The 15,215-nt window shown below is 33.1% G+C and overlaps 2 protein-coding genes across 14 annotated transcripts in view; one reads left to right on the top strand and one right to left on the bottom strand.

The window, feature by feature from the left end:
- Positions 1-15,215, top strand: part of LOC138325101 (DNA excision repair protein ERCC-6-like 2) — a 79,230-nt gene that overhangs the window by 31,345 nt on the left and 32,670 nt on the right. The window lies entirely within an intron of this gene.
- Positions 3,432-8,517, bottom strand: LOC138325105 (uncharacterized). Its single transcript, XM_069270535.1, has 4 exons — positions 8,286-8,517; positions 6,567-6,662; positions 4,757-5,009; positions 3,432-4,333 (listed from the first exon to the last, which is right to left on the bottom strand). Exons 1-4 carry the CDS (start codon positions 8,359-8,361, stop codon positions 4,153-4,155), a joined length of 606 nt encoding a protein of 201 aa, XP_069126636.1. The 5' UTR covers positions 8,362-8,517; the 3' UTR covers positions 3,432-4,152.

Genomic DNA, 15,215 nt, shown 5'->3' with positions numbered 1-15,215 from the left:
CTGTTAGAGCTAAATGCCTGTGGTATGTACAATGCACAGGTGGCCAACTCAATGAAAATGGATGCTGTCATACATTTTTTTTGTATTTGGTGGATAGGCTGATGAGTTTACATGACAGTCATGTGGGTTTTTTTTCAGAAAATACGAGATTTGAAAAATTATTTAAAAAGTCGGGATATTTACTATCTCTGTTTTATAGTAAATATCCCGATTTTTTGATAATTGTTCAAATCTCGTATTTTCTGAAAAAATCACATGACTGTCATGTATACTCATCAGTCCATCCACCAAATACAAAAACTGTATGACAATATCCATTTTCATTGAGTTGGCCCCTGTGGTACAATGACTAGTTGGTGAAAACAGGAGTATTTAATAGTGTGAGGGTACAACTGGGCGCACAGAGACACCCTATGTTTCCATACACTTAATTATGATCTGATTTCGAGTCATAGTCTAATTTCAAAGAGTATTTAAACAGATGCCTTTGGTCCCTTCATTACAAACTACGTTATGCGAATTGTTATGCAGCAACGTTTTTGCATCCATCTTGATATTTTTATGTTTTATATTGAATATTGGCCCTTAGAAAGATATTGTACATAACGCTTTGTATATGAATTGTGCTGCTTCATATCGGTTTTAGAAAGTAGTCTTATATTATGCTTAACCACTATTCAATGTATTGTATTATTGTAACATTTGATAAGACTCCAATGAAATAAAAAAAAAAATTAAAAAAAAAAAAAAAAAAATAAATAAACACCCGCAAAACAATCGCTGGAACTGACTTACAAAATGTATCAATTTTCTCATACGAAGCCCTTGTCGCTCATTACATATTATATAAATGTTTATGCGATGGGTGTTGCACTGTGGATGAGCTTATATATCAGTTTGTTTTTCACACATTAGTCTCGTTGTGTGTTTAATTATTCTATACTGGTACGTTAATATGTATTGTTACTCTACCCTATTTAATCGCAAAGGGATTACCTTACCATTAGACATTAATTGATAATCATGTCAACAGTTAAATAATTGCTGTATCAAATCTCCATGTGTTAGGCTATTCTTATGACCAGATTATTATTACCAACTGGCTGGTATCCATGGAAACAAGTGATGATCTATCAGGGCGTGTATAAATCGACTCGGGGGGGGGGGGAACTAGATGGTGTGATAAAACGAGCTTCTGTTGAAAATTTAAATCGTAAAGTACATTTTCGTATCTGATGTTTTGTAAAATATCAAATGCCACCTGTCGAGGCAGTACATGACTTCCACTTTCGAATTCACGCCTCGAGTATATAGCGTATTATTCGCTAGCAAAGGATTATAAGTTCTCTTCATGTTTTAGGGAGAAAATCGTTATGGAATATCCCTGGCTAGCGAAGTTGGATGAACTCCGCGAATGCTTCTAAAATATATGACGTTTTCCCCGATTGGTGACATATTTAAATGGGAAAATGACGTTAAGGACACGGAATGAAGTCTCCCAGTAAATAAGCTTGTTTACTTGTTTATATGTAATCATTCATCTTTCTCTATTTCAATATTAATGCAACCATATTTTTCACTCAAAGAAATATATATGTATAAAATGAGAATTGATTGTAAATACCCGAAACTCATCTTAGAGGGAAAGCATAGCTTGTATTACAAACTCTGTCCTCTGTTGTGTCTGTGTTTGTGACGTAGTCTTAAAGATCCCAACAAAGCACAACAATTACATATCAAACATGGCTACCTTAATCTATTTGACAGCAGAATAATTTGTTAAACCGTGATTACGGTAACACTGCGGTAAAACCTATTGTACAATTAAAAGGACTTGAAATCAACCCAATCAATTGAGTCGTACCACTATGATTACATATTCATTTGTATACATGGAAGGGCCTTCAGTTGAAATTGAAAACGACATCAAAAAATATTTTCACAAAACATTAAAAATTTATCACCAGTTCTCTCTAGTCACGAGTTGAATGTTGTTGAATAAATCATAAGAACATTTCACCGACTTGTGTCGATGTCCTTTTGATAATCTACCTGTACTATAGATCAATACACGTTAAACATTCAGACATATATCTAATATTCACGGATAAATAAGTGTACCGGCAACCTGCTTTCGTTACACCTACATATATGTATATATCATATATTATATACACACTCAATTCATGTATTCATGTGTTTCCATCTTTTTTGGGGACACATTGCATACTATTAGATCAACTCCCGCGAAACCGCATAGATAGGAGGCTAATATAGAATAATAGACAGCTCCGCTTTAATTTATAAGACTATAAGACGCTTTCAAATGTGGATATGAAGTATAGTGATACTCTACATGAGGGTTACAAAATGTTGTAAAAGTCGAAGCTTATCGAGGGTTTTACAACATATTGTGATCCCGAAGGAAGAATATCCCTATCCTTCATATCCACATATGAAAGAGTCGTATAGTCTCATATTTTGAAATTTTATTGCAACTTTACAATTACGATATCCAGCCATTTTAAAATAAGTTCGCAGAAATTGCGTGAAATTTTGAATGCAAGTACTATTGATCGCATCTACTGCAGTAAACCCTGCCTAGTTTATGAAAAAAAAATGATAAAATTAAACCGAGCAAATAGTAATTTTGTTGACACTTTGACATCACGAGGCTTTATTGTATGTGAAGCCAGTATATTGAGTGTATTGCCCGACACTAGTCGGTATTGTATCTGTAGGTATGAGAGAAAATGATATCTCAACCGAGTGAGAATTGTAGACTGAACTACGTATGGATATAAATCTATTAAGTTCAACGTTTTTGAAAAAATATGAGGTCTAAGTAAAGTTCATTATTTGTCATTTTTTAAATTCCAACTGAACAGAACTTCGACTGAATCAAATCATTTTAGTGTGACTTGTACCATCAAACCGACTTTGCCTTCCAACTGATATTTGCATTGTTGGAATGCATTTTACACATGTATTACAGCTGTATTTAAGAATTTCAGCATTTGACGTATTCGACTTACTTACGAGACGAAACATTGTTTGGAAGATGAACATGCGTGCAAAATTATTGATCTATTTTAACATAAATATAGGTGTTAGAATCAATATCGCAGGATAGTATACATGGACGATGTCTTAAAATATCAATTGTGTTTTATCGGCCTGAGACAGAAATACAAAAGTGGCTTGTCGAAGACTTGCCATTATTGTCTTTCTTAACTCTCGTCAAAATACAATTTATATTTAAGGCACTGGCCACGTATTTTCTATATCTATACAAAATATATACCGCAAATACTTCTTGACAAAGCCAAAGCGAAGAACTACATTAATACGTGTGTATTTTATTCTGTATTTGTGGTTAGGTTTCGGTTGTATCGACAGGAATTTGTGAGAGTAACGTCAAGATGTATAAATGACATTTTAACAATTTTTATTTCAATAACAAGAACAACGAACATGAAGACAAACGCACTTCTAGAAAAATACAACGTTTTTTAAGATTGTACGTAAAAACTTTTCCATTAATAAAATTCAAACTTACTGTCAACAGTTACTCCGGTTAAAATTGACTATTTCTTCTTATCATAATATTTCCAAATGACAGAAATACATAAAAACTAAAAGATAAAACCATCAACTGAAATCTGCTCAAAACAGCAATCTCCAAATTCTCTACAGGTTTTGCAATACAGAGACGAAATAATCAAGATCGGACTTGATAAACTATAAATGGCTACCCGACATCGAAGGCCACAAAACTTCACATTAACGACACAATTTCCGCAAAATACAGTATATATGTCCAATAGTACTTCACATGTTACAGGCACTTGCAATTCGAAACAGGAATGTGGAACATATAAATACTGCACAATATTACCATAGACCTTTATCAACATTCATATGAAAACAGCATTTATCTGCTGTTGACTAAGTGACACATGTTACAATGAGTTTGACTACAAATCACATGCGACATGACCTTTCGATGGTACTATTGACTATTACGTCACGACGTCGCTCCGGCTAGGTCGTTTTATCTTACAAAATTCTTTACCGTTGCTATCATTTCCTGTGTAAATATGTTGTTAATGTTTTGTGATATGTGACACATGTGATCTTCCCGTCTGATTTTCACTCCTTCCCTGGTAGAGGCGAGTTTGATACGACAGGGAAGTCAAGTGCGGACGGCTTCTTTTCGGGTGCAGAAGGGTCCTCTCTCACAACGTATACATTCTCTCGCGCTCCCGGCACGTGCAGATTAGTCTTGGACTCGCTCACGCTCCTCATCATTTGACGTTTGTGACGCATACAACTGTAAAATAAATAAATAAATATATGAATAAATAAAGGAAAAGATAGAAACAAGTAAAAATAATAAATGAAATGCGGGAAATTAATATGTCAGGTAAAATCTCAAATAACCTTATCGTTTTCTGGAAAGGGATACGCGTTCCATTAAGAATGTGATCTTGAATTGCTTACAACAGTTCATGATTTACTGATTTCATCATCTTGTTTTGATAATATTCTGTCGATACAAATGAATATTATCGCATGAAATGGTATGACATTAGTATAAATTACTGTATGGTTAATACTGTTATAGTTTGTTTTCAGTCGTTACGCTATATCTTAACAACAGACGAACGCAACTACAGTACCGAAGACATTAAAAATAATGATAATTATAATCATAATAAAAAAAAAGTGCGCGAGCTATCGATGGTATACTTACCAGAAGACGACGCCCACGCCAGTTCCGATGACAGCGATGCTGGAGCCGACGATGATCAGAATCTTGACGATTTTCTTGTGATGACATCGCTTGCGTTTGCCATGTTCTTTGTAATCCTCGCCACCTTCCTTGCTGTCATCATGATGTTTCTCCTTGTGCATGTCATCGCCCATTCTTCCCTTGTCTTCATCGTCGTGGTCGTCGCAATCATGATCATCATCATCGTCGTCGTCTTTGTCGTAACCTAAGTCATCTGAAATATAAATAGGTTGAATTAATGAACGTTTTATTTCAATTAAATCATTTCATAATGAGATGATTTAGAATGATGAACATATGAAAAAATAACATAACAATTAAGTATTCACTTTGACGGCCTATTGAAAACCTCAAACAATACGAACAAAAATATGAAGGAAACACATCCGAATGGAGATTGAATGACACTACTCATTTCAATGCAGAATCGACAATGAGTTTCATAATGAAAACAAAGGATACGTTTAAAAATCAATGTCGATCGTTGAAAACGCTCTGCTTTTTATGTACAAATCTAGTTGCCAGTGGAAAGGTGCTTTTGAAGTAATTCGAAAGTGAGAACAAAATCAATGATAACTGAATAACCTCTAGGCTTAGTATATTCACAAACATAGACTAATATTATACATTAACAAGTGGTATAATGTTGTGGAATATTGTATGTGGGTTAAAATCGTTGGCACGAGATATACACTTCGTTGGCAAAGAAAATAGAACAAACAGCATAAAAGTGATCAATGTACTTACCATACATGTATAACAACGCGAAATATGCCAGTACTCAGAAAGTATTAAATATTCTTTACGGTTTTTTTGTTTTTGTTTTTCTGTTTTGTTTTTAGTTTGTTTATCCTTTTTTTAATTCCTAAGCTGAAGTTCTATATGCATTATATGTTGATACTGAAAGTGACTACGAGATTTCAGTATCTAAATTATTAAAGAGTATTTAGCACTGAGTAAATGTCAGCCAATTTGTCAGGATAAAATAGTGTCTTGCATATTAGTCCGGACATTAAAGACGCATGTATAATTTTGTCTAAAATATCAGTTTCTAAATACGTTATTAACATTTCGAAAGAATTTTCCTGATATTTCCTTTGATCATATGTTTAATTGTCTGTCTGATTGTTTGAATAATTGACGTCCTATTAACAGTCAGGCCGAATTTATTTATATTATGAAACCACTATACAAGATGACACAACATGGACATACCGCATTTGCACATTACAAATTATGAGTTATCTGCTCCTGTGGATTGAAATTGATTGTGACCTCATGTGTTTTTTTAGCATAATGGAGAATATTTCCCAATCATAAACTGATGACATCACGATCGATACCACCCGCCAAGTGCAGATATGTAACTCTGTAATAAGGAATGAATTGCTATTTGCATATGTCACTGCTGTTATATAAGCTACCGACGATTTTCATTAGCTGTACCAGGAAGGCAATTCATTGTGGCTTCGTGACGTAATTAAACAACAAAGTGACGTCAATATTTGAGAATTGTGGGACTAAATATGCAGCACATTGTAAAGTTGAAATATTCTTTAAATGTAGGTTTTTGTAGCCTTTTGATCAAATGTATCTTAGATTTGTGTTCATATAACTCGTCTCGGAGTTAACATTTTACTCGCAAAGTCTCAGAAAAAAAAAACTTTTATCATTCGGTTTATACAATCTCATATGACATGAACATTCATTTAAGATCCTATATATAAAAAAATCACCAAAAATCAAAGCCATTCATACAAAATGTACATACCATCTCCGTGGTGTCGGCGTCTTCCATCATGTTCATGGGAGTCTTCACCGCTGTCCCCGCCTGGGGCTGGGGATGGTGCAGCTGAGGTTGTCGACCCTGTCAATCAAAATAGGAAGCTAAAGACAAGCTAAAATACACTTGTGTAATGTAAAAAATATTCAGTTAAAGTTTTAACATTGAAAGAATAAAATCCATGTTCACCACATAATTCGTGGGATCATTTGTGCGAGGCATAATATTTCTGATAAATACATATACATATTTATATTATAAGTGAAAGCATGCAGCATTATCCTTGTATTATATTATCGCAAAGGCCAATATCAATATTATATATAATTTAAAAGGGTTGTAATTAATTCCCAGTTAAATCAAAATCCCAAATAATGATATTAGTATCATATGTCTGTTATTATGAACTTTGAATTGCTCAAAAAATGATACTAACTATATAATTATGTGTAGAATGGAAGTACGAGTTATTTCAATCGAATATGAGTTAATTTAGATTCAGTATGTAAAAGCAATTTCATTTTTACACCCATTATACCTGTATTTAACAGTAGAGAGAATCAAACAATTGAGGTCATTATTTAGAACATTCGATTATCAGGTGTACATGTTACTGTGGCTATCGAATTCAAAAAGTAATCGTTAATGCAGTAGTAGAGAATGGATTTAAATTTTGATATGCGCAATAGGCAAGAAAATTGTTTAAAGATACTACACCGCTGATGAATGGTGGTTTTTCTCTTTCAAACACAGGACATATTCGTTTTTTCTTCAGTTACAAAAAGTTACTTACTTTACACCATTACCACCATTGAAAAGTTTGAGCTTCTTATTTTACTTCAAGTAAAAGATGTTAAAACACAATTAACTGCATCCCGAAAAAAATCCATATCATTATGACATATATAGAATGAAGAACTGATTGTGCATGTACCAAAAGCAAAATGAATAATTTTATATGTATTTTTGTGTTTATTAGAAATATATAATAATATACACCATTAAACATCAGTTGTTGTTCAAATGATGGGTATCGGTTATGCTCTGTCGGCGGTGGATTAAAAAAAATATCAAAGGAAAAGCATATACGGGACATTATTAACAAAGATAATTGCTAGGAATGGAAAGCTGAATAAAAATGTTCTTTATCAAAATTAGAATGGTCATACAACAAGAATAACATATCTTCCTTTGGCAGTGCTTGTTTTTTTTTTCCACTTAGAATTATTACATGTAAGTATAATATTCGTATTAGAAACAATTATATATTATCATAATGCAAATTGATAATTTTTTATATGATCAATATAAAAACAAGACTATCGATTATCTGTCCGTAAAATCATATTATCTATAAAGCCACTGTTGAAGATTTATGTTGTGCAATAATGAATAAAAAGGAAATAAACAAATAAATAATAGAATGAAACATATCATCTGTCGAATAAAAAGTGAATTAAACAACTCGATGATAGAATAAAAGAGATTGCATCCGTCGAAGCAAAAAAACCCAAATCAATAGTATTGCCTAAAATGAAAAACACATATCCTCCATCGAATAAAATATGAATTAAACAAATCGATAAGAGAATAAAAAAGATTGCATCCGTCGAAGAAAAAAATAAGAATTTATGATATGGCATTGAATGAAAAACGTATCATCTATAGAATAAAAAGTAAATAAGCAAATCAATAATGAAAACATACCATTATCCGCTTGTACAGTAAGCACCACACACAGAAGGGACAGTCCCACTAAAGTCCACATCTTAATGGACGCCATTTCTGATATCAGCTCCGAACAGATATTAAATACTTCTACCCGACGTAACACACGATCTTTTATCTGGTACTCCCGCACCGTTCAACGCGATATAAAACAAATCCGTGACTCAAAAACAGGAGACATCGATTAGCCGCCGCATGCTCTAGTTGGCACCTTCATGCATACGTGTGTATATATATATGTCATGATTTCCCCGCTATAAATAGCCGCTTCTATTATGTACCTTGATAGATATATATCTACCCAGTTAACAGAAAAAGCCAATAATTTCATTGGAGCTAGAATTGGCTCGCTGCCAGAATCGTGATGTTGGTAGATCTTTACGACTGTGGCGGGTTGATATTCCTCAAGTGTCTTTCATTGTCATTGTCATATATCGTTTGACTATAACTTAAATTAAATAACAGCCTCTCTTTAATAAAATGACCGATAACCATGAAATACAACCTGTATAACGAGTTCGTGTTATAAATTTAAGACCTGAGATTATTTACCATTGAAAACAAAGCACAATGCAGCGTTTACGATAATCTATATCAAACGACGAATGTTTTGTATTATATAGACAATGACATACATAAAGAATATCAATAACGACAATAACAAAGGAAAATGTTACTAAAATATAATAAAGTATATTCCCCTGTCCCTTAAATATGAAAATGAAGCATTTCATTTAAGTGCGTCTTCAATATGTCAGCTTATATGCCTGTATGTAGACCAGAGATAAGCCCTTGATGGAATTTATCTATAGATGTATTTATTTACAACAGCTTACGACGTAATATTGGTTACAATGAATTCGAAATAGAGATTTACATCGAAATGTTAACAAATATTCACACATGATATGTCATGAATACATCACCGATAAATTTTCATCTTTGATACACATCACAGTGAGCTGTTGATGTCAAAATGGTTAGAGACTTAAAAATAATTGAAATGTAAATTATCATAGTAATATAGTTATTGTAAATCGACTTGTTTTCGCGGCGGTTTAACTACGCTTTATCACGCACCTGGTGAATTTTCACGACGACTTACTTTCTCATATGGAACGCGTCGTAGGAGCAGAACTGTCCCCGTACTACTTGGATCCAAGATGGCGGACTCAAAAATTTTCATTTGTCATCGAAATGTTTTCTTTGTTGAAAATTAGAGAGTATTTATATCCGATGAAATGGTATGGATTATTTATTTCAATGTATTCCGAAACTATTTAGGTATTACTTTTATATCCATTATATTGTAAACACCGAAAATACTTTCATATGGATGCCGCCATCATTAAAACCATTTGGCGGTGCCATACAACAGGCACGAATCTCCTAATGGAACGCACGGCATGATACATAAAATAGACTTGTCTTGCATTGATATATGGAGGTGTACGCGATCGCGACCTCTTTGGTTCTACTTGTTCTTTCTTTGTATAATTGAAACTTTTTTCGCGATTTCTTCAGTCGATCGCACACGAAAATGAATTTGTTGTATATATTCAAGATACCATAAAGTCGTTTGATTAGTATAAGGCCCAGCAGCTGTTGAAATGTCTTGTTTGTACTGTAGCTATTGTCAATATATAATCTCCATGTTATTTTAGATGAGGATAATTAGGTATTGTATAGCCGTGTAAACAATAATGGGTCAGTGTATTGACATAATTGATTGATGGTGAGTAATATAAATATCGGATGGATGGCTAGTCCTTCACTGAACACGAATTTTCTTATTATAGACCGGTTCATAGGTAATCCAGTGGATTTCGGTTTTCACTTTCAGGCAATAGCGAGGTTGTATTAACAAACACTGTTCAGTTTGTACAGTCCACATTTTGCACTCTAATTTACCTTTCTTTGGCATGTCGTTCTTCAGTAAGTAAAAGGTTTAAAGGTACGTATTGACGAACTAAGGCCAAGTAAAATATCTTAACTGCCATTTAAACTCAAAATCAATTGCACGATTGAAAATAGAAATAACATAACTTAAGAAGATATTAAGACTCCTGTCAATATTCATGAAGCCTTTCTCATTTTTAATTCCGGAATCTATACACGATTATTTTTTTTTCATATTCAATGAAAGTAAATTGAATCATCAATTGTTTAAAAAAATACACACACCAATAATTATAATCGTGCTATATACCCTTATTCGTATAATATTTTGTTTGATGATTTAGATGCTAATTTGACAGAAAGTACATATTTAAATTTGAATAAAAAAAATAATAATTGAAGCACGAGTTATTCATTAACGAACCCTTCATATAAGATCTAACCTATATAAATATGTTTTCACACCTTCAAGCAGGCATACCATTAATATAAGTAGACTATTAATATAAGTAACTAGTCATTGTTGTTTCTAGTACATAATACAATCAGTTTTCATCAACAATATACGTGTATAACTATGTTTAAATTTATTAATTAGCAACAGTGCCTTATCAGTATTATCGGCTGGGCATTTCAAATGAAATATATTTTATTATATATTTGAACAAATAATGTTTGAAATACTACTCTGATAAAAAAAACCATTAATCGATTAAAAATAAGTTGTTAGTAGATGATGCTGGAAATATAAATAAGTCTTCAGACGTGGTAATAATTATAATATCTTTTTAAAAAGCGTCAAATACATCTCCATCAACTCCCTGCGACTTAACATTCCAACAAGGACCCAGATTATCTCATCTACGTCTTTGCATTCCAGGTAGTGAAATAACACTACACCATATACCCCTTCTTTGTAGATATCAGTTTGTTAAAAAACATGCTCTACATTGTGAGTTATACACTGTCCTTGGTTATGTAAACGACCTCTACTAAGGACAACCAATACACTAGTAGGACAACCAATACACATATATACATGTATGGGTATCATACGTAGGTCATTAAAGGAGATATTTAGCTGTCGTTAGTACAGCATATCAATTACTAATCTAGATTGCTACCCATATCATAACGCAGAGATGAACAACGGTTATATGTTATATGCAGTAGTATAAACAGTTGGTATACATGTGTGCTTGTCTCAATATGTGAGAGAGAAGACTGAGGTATGGGGATTAAAGTACATTTAATGTTAATAAATGATGCTCACTACGTTTTCATCACGTATTTTTAATGATATTTAAATTATTTTTCTATAACTCTACGTGTGGTTGCTATGGAAATTCTGGATGTATTCTAAATTTACCATAATTGCGGTTAATGTTCTCCATAAATACTAATTATTACTTATCCTAAAATCAATGAGTATACATGAACAAACGTTATTAACTAAAATTATACAGATAATGAGAGCTACGCGACAGCAGACACATGAACACATCGAACACAATTCACAGTTCTACCTCAAAAAGGTTAAAGCTCTGGTAAAAGAACTAAAGACCCGTTGAGTAATGTAAAAACGTATAACGACAATTAGATATAAAAGATCAATGTTCGGTGTCTTGTTTTATCAAAAATATACCAAACCAATCTAGGTCAAATCCTTATAACATTTTTTCATACGTATCAGTATGATAGCTAAGCCTTAGTCCAGCCTTCAAAGTTTTATTGAACAATAGCAAATGTAGACAAATCATGCATTTTAAATAAATACCTCTATAAAATATTGAAAGAGAACAAATGCACAGGAAAAATTAGCGCTCTTTACGTTATCAAATGTAAGTCAAATGTGGGCCAAGTGAAAATCAGGAAAATACCAAGTAAGACGGTGAAATCAAATTCCCTGGTAATAGAAGCAATTATTAGAACGAATGATTTCATGCCGCAATAATTATTTTTCTTATTTTCCTACTAAATCTGACTTGATAATTGGCCTATCTGTTTCTTTCATACCTGTATGAATATAAATCCGAGAATGAAGCGGATAGGGGTAATGTTAATTAAAAACGTATTGTATGGTTACAATAGTTTCAGAAATCATTATAAGTACAGATGTTACTATCGTTTTTTTTATTTCATGGGGTTATTGTTTTAAAATTTTCGTGTGAATCTGCTACACATTTAATTTAAAAAAAATGATACCCATATGAAATGAAAAGAAACCCCAACAGAATAATTTCTGATAAAATTATGGGGTCAAACATTATCAAAACTCTCCAAGTAACGGATAATATAATAATGAGTAATATTAATAAATAATTCATTCTGCATACCCTCGAGGTCTAATAAAGACTTACTTACCATACCACACTTGGCGAGGTTAGGGTACAGACCTATATAAACACCTTAACATACAATTGAGAACATTCAATCAGAGCATGAACTGATAACAATGATATACATTACACCTTTTGTTCCGGCAAAGATAGGCCAAAAAGGAGCCAAGTAGACCGAATTTTAATCGCTACTAGTTACAGCTTTCCACACACAGAAAAGAAATTCAGTTACAGGTCTTTTTTATTTCTGTAACTCAGCGTCCAATAACCTATCAGATATCTAAGCCTCATGGCATATACTTAAATTATTATAAGAAAATGCCACAGGATTATACCGCAGCCTCCCGAAACATTCCATACATTCACACATGTAACACATTGCATACATTGAAGGCCGTCCTTAAATGAGTCAGGATTTAAAGGCTGTCAAGCGTAAGAAACCAAGTAGTCAAGCCATAACATTAATATTTTTGTTAAAAGCAAATGTCTTGATTGTGAAAAAGAGGATGTAACCAACCTACTCATCATCCAATTTGTATGTTGGTATTATGATTTCGGAATTATTTTGTTATTTTGGAACATATTTGTCAGTGTTTGAATTCTTGACCTTTAGTCTTAACGCTGTCATTTGACCTAAATGTCATAATTATTCGACCGTGAAAAAGAAGAGTCAGTTTTCGTCTTAAATGTCAGTTAGAGAGCCTGCTGTTCTATTAGATCTGCGTTAATATGTTAGACTTACAGTGTGACAAATCGGTTGTTTTTATACGACAAGTATACCGAGATGTAGGTAGACATACTAGACCTAGAAAGTTAGATAACAGCAGACAGTGACACGCAATTCTTTGTAGCTAAGGTAGGTAAACCCTAGTAGTCTTACACAACATAGCATGTAAAAACGTTCTGTGAGATATGAGGTTTTCCACAATAACACGGCACCTAGCCCTCACCTCTGGTCAACAGCTGTTACAGTTTAACAATTTCTTTAAGATAAAGGTACATATAGTCCTCAAACGACCTTTCTGTATTCGACAGATAACTCACAGTAACAACCAACGCATTGAAGGAAGGTAGAACACGGGGTGATAATAAGGTTATAATACGGAAATTACTAGTGACCGACCCAGGGGTTTCAGAATTCTTGGGGAATCATGACCCCACCCAGGGGTTTCCGAATTCTTGGGGAACAATGACCCCACCCAGACATGGGGTGGGGTCATAAGTGTGTTATTGATGAAAAGATGAAATCACACGAATTTGAAGTAAGAAGATGGGGTGAGAGGGGTGTCCTGAAGTCCAAAGGGATATAGACACTATTCTTACTATTGTTTCCTGTTGTCTATAAGGAATAGGAGAATTTGGTCAGAATAATGTAATTTATATTTTCAAAATATCAATGATTACATTTCAATTTTTCTCAAAGAAAAGTTTTGATTTTACAGAATTTACATCTTTGAACATGGTAATTAGCATTACTTTCCCCTTTTTAAATGTCTGTTATTGTTCAGAACCTAAAACATTATCTGTGTTTATTCTTCACTACTGGCAACTAAAACCTTTCAGCACGAGAAAGAAAAACAGCTAAAAACACCACTATGACTAAAGTGTTCCCTGTCAAATCTAGGTTACGCTGGGATCAAATCCATATCTCATGTAAGAGTCGAAGCTAGTCTGGTTAGTCTCAATAGATTTATATTGTGTGTCATAAACCTTACCTGGGTAATATAACAGAACCTCAATAATGGATAGGTTTTGTTCTTATGACCATTACTTTATTGTTTCTTCTCGAAAAACAAACATCGAAGACCAGGCTTTTGGTCAACAGTAGTCAGTAGTTTTCACATATAGATATTATGAAAATACTGAGAGAAACATCCATTATTTCCAATACTGCACGTGTAGGATGTTTCATTTCATCTTTCATAGGACAATGTACGTAGATCTGTCCTCGGGCCAGTTCTATTTCTTTTCACCTCCCTTGAAACCATTGAACCACCATTTGCATGTTTGCAGATGACACCCAATTCTACCGTTCCATATTTCACACCCAGGATTGCGAAGATTTCAAGTACCTACAGTGCAATCAAGAAACGAAAAGTGGCTTCTATCGTTTTCGCCCTGAAAAATGTAGGTCGATGAGAACTCGCAATTTGGTATTACTAACTTTATCTACTTAAAGTAGCTGGTGTCTATTGTAACTTTAAAAAAATAACTCACTCATGTGGAATAAAATCCTTATTAAACAACCACTCGTTGTGTAACCTTTATATAAACAATCAAACAGAAAAGTATGAAAGAATCACAGGGGGCCAACTCAATGAAAATGGATGTTGTCATACATTTTTTTGTATTTGGAGGATGGACTGATGAGTATATATGACAGTCATGTGATTTTTTTTTTTTTTAAAATACGAGATTTGAAAAATTATTAAAAAAATCGGGATATTTACTATTTACTATAAAAGTAAATATCCCGATTTTTAATAATTTTTTAAATCTCGTATTTAAAAAAAATCACATGACTGTATGAAAGAAAAAATACTCGTTCACGTTCATTTAGGAATAATTTCCTCTCGGGATCACAAAAGTTGGTAACTTTGAAACCCTCGTCACACTATATCTATTCCCATCCTTCATATCTCCATAAATCTTTAAATAGCGCCAGCTACCA

The sequence above is a fragment of the Argopecten irradians genome, chromosome 6 (assembly GCF_041381155.1).
Source record: "Argopecten irradians isolate NY chromosome 6, Ai_NY, whole genome shotgun sequence".
Lineage (NCBI taxonomy): Eukaryota > Metazoa > Mollusca > Bivalvia > Pectinida > Pectinidae > Argopecten > Argopecten irradians.
Note: the sequence above shows the minus strand (reverse complement) of the source record. Positions and strands in the feature narration are given on the sequence as shown.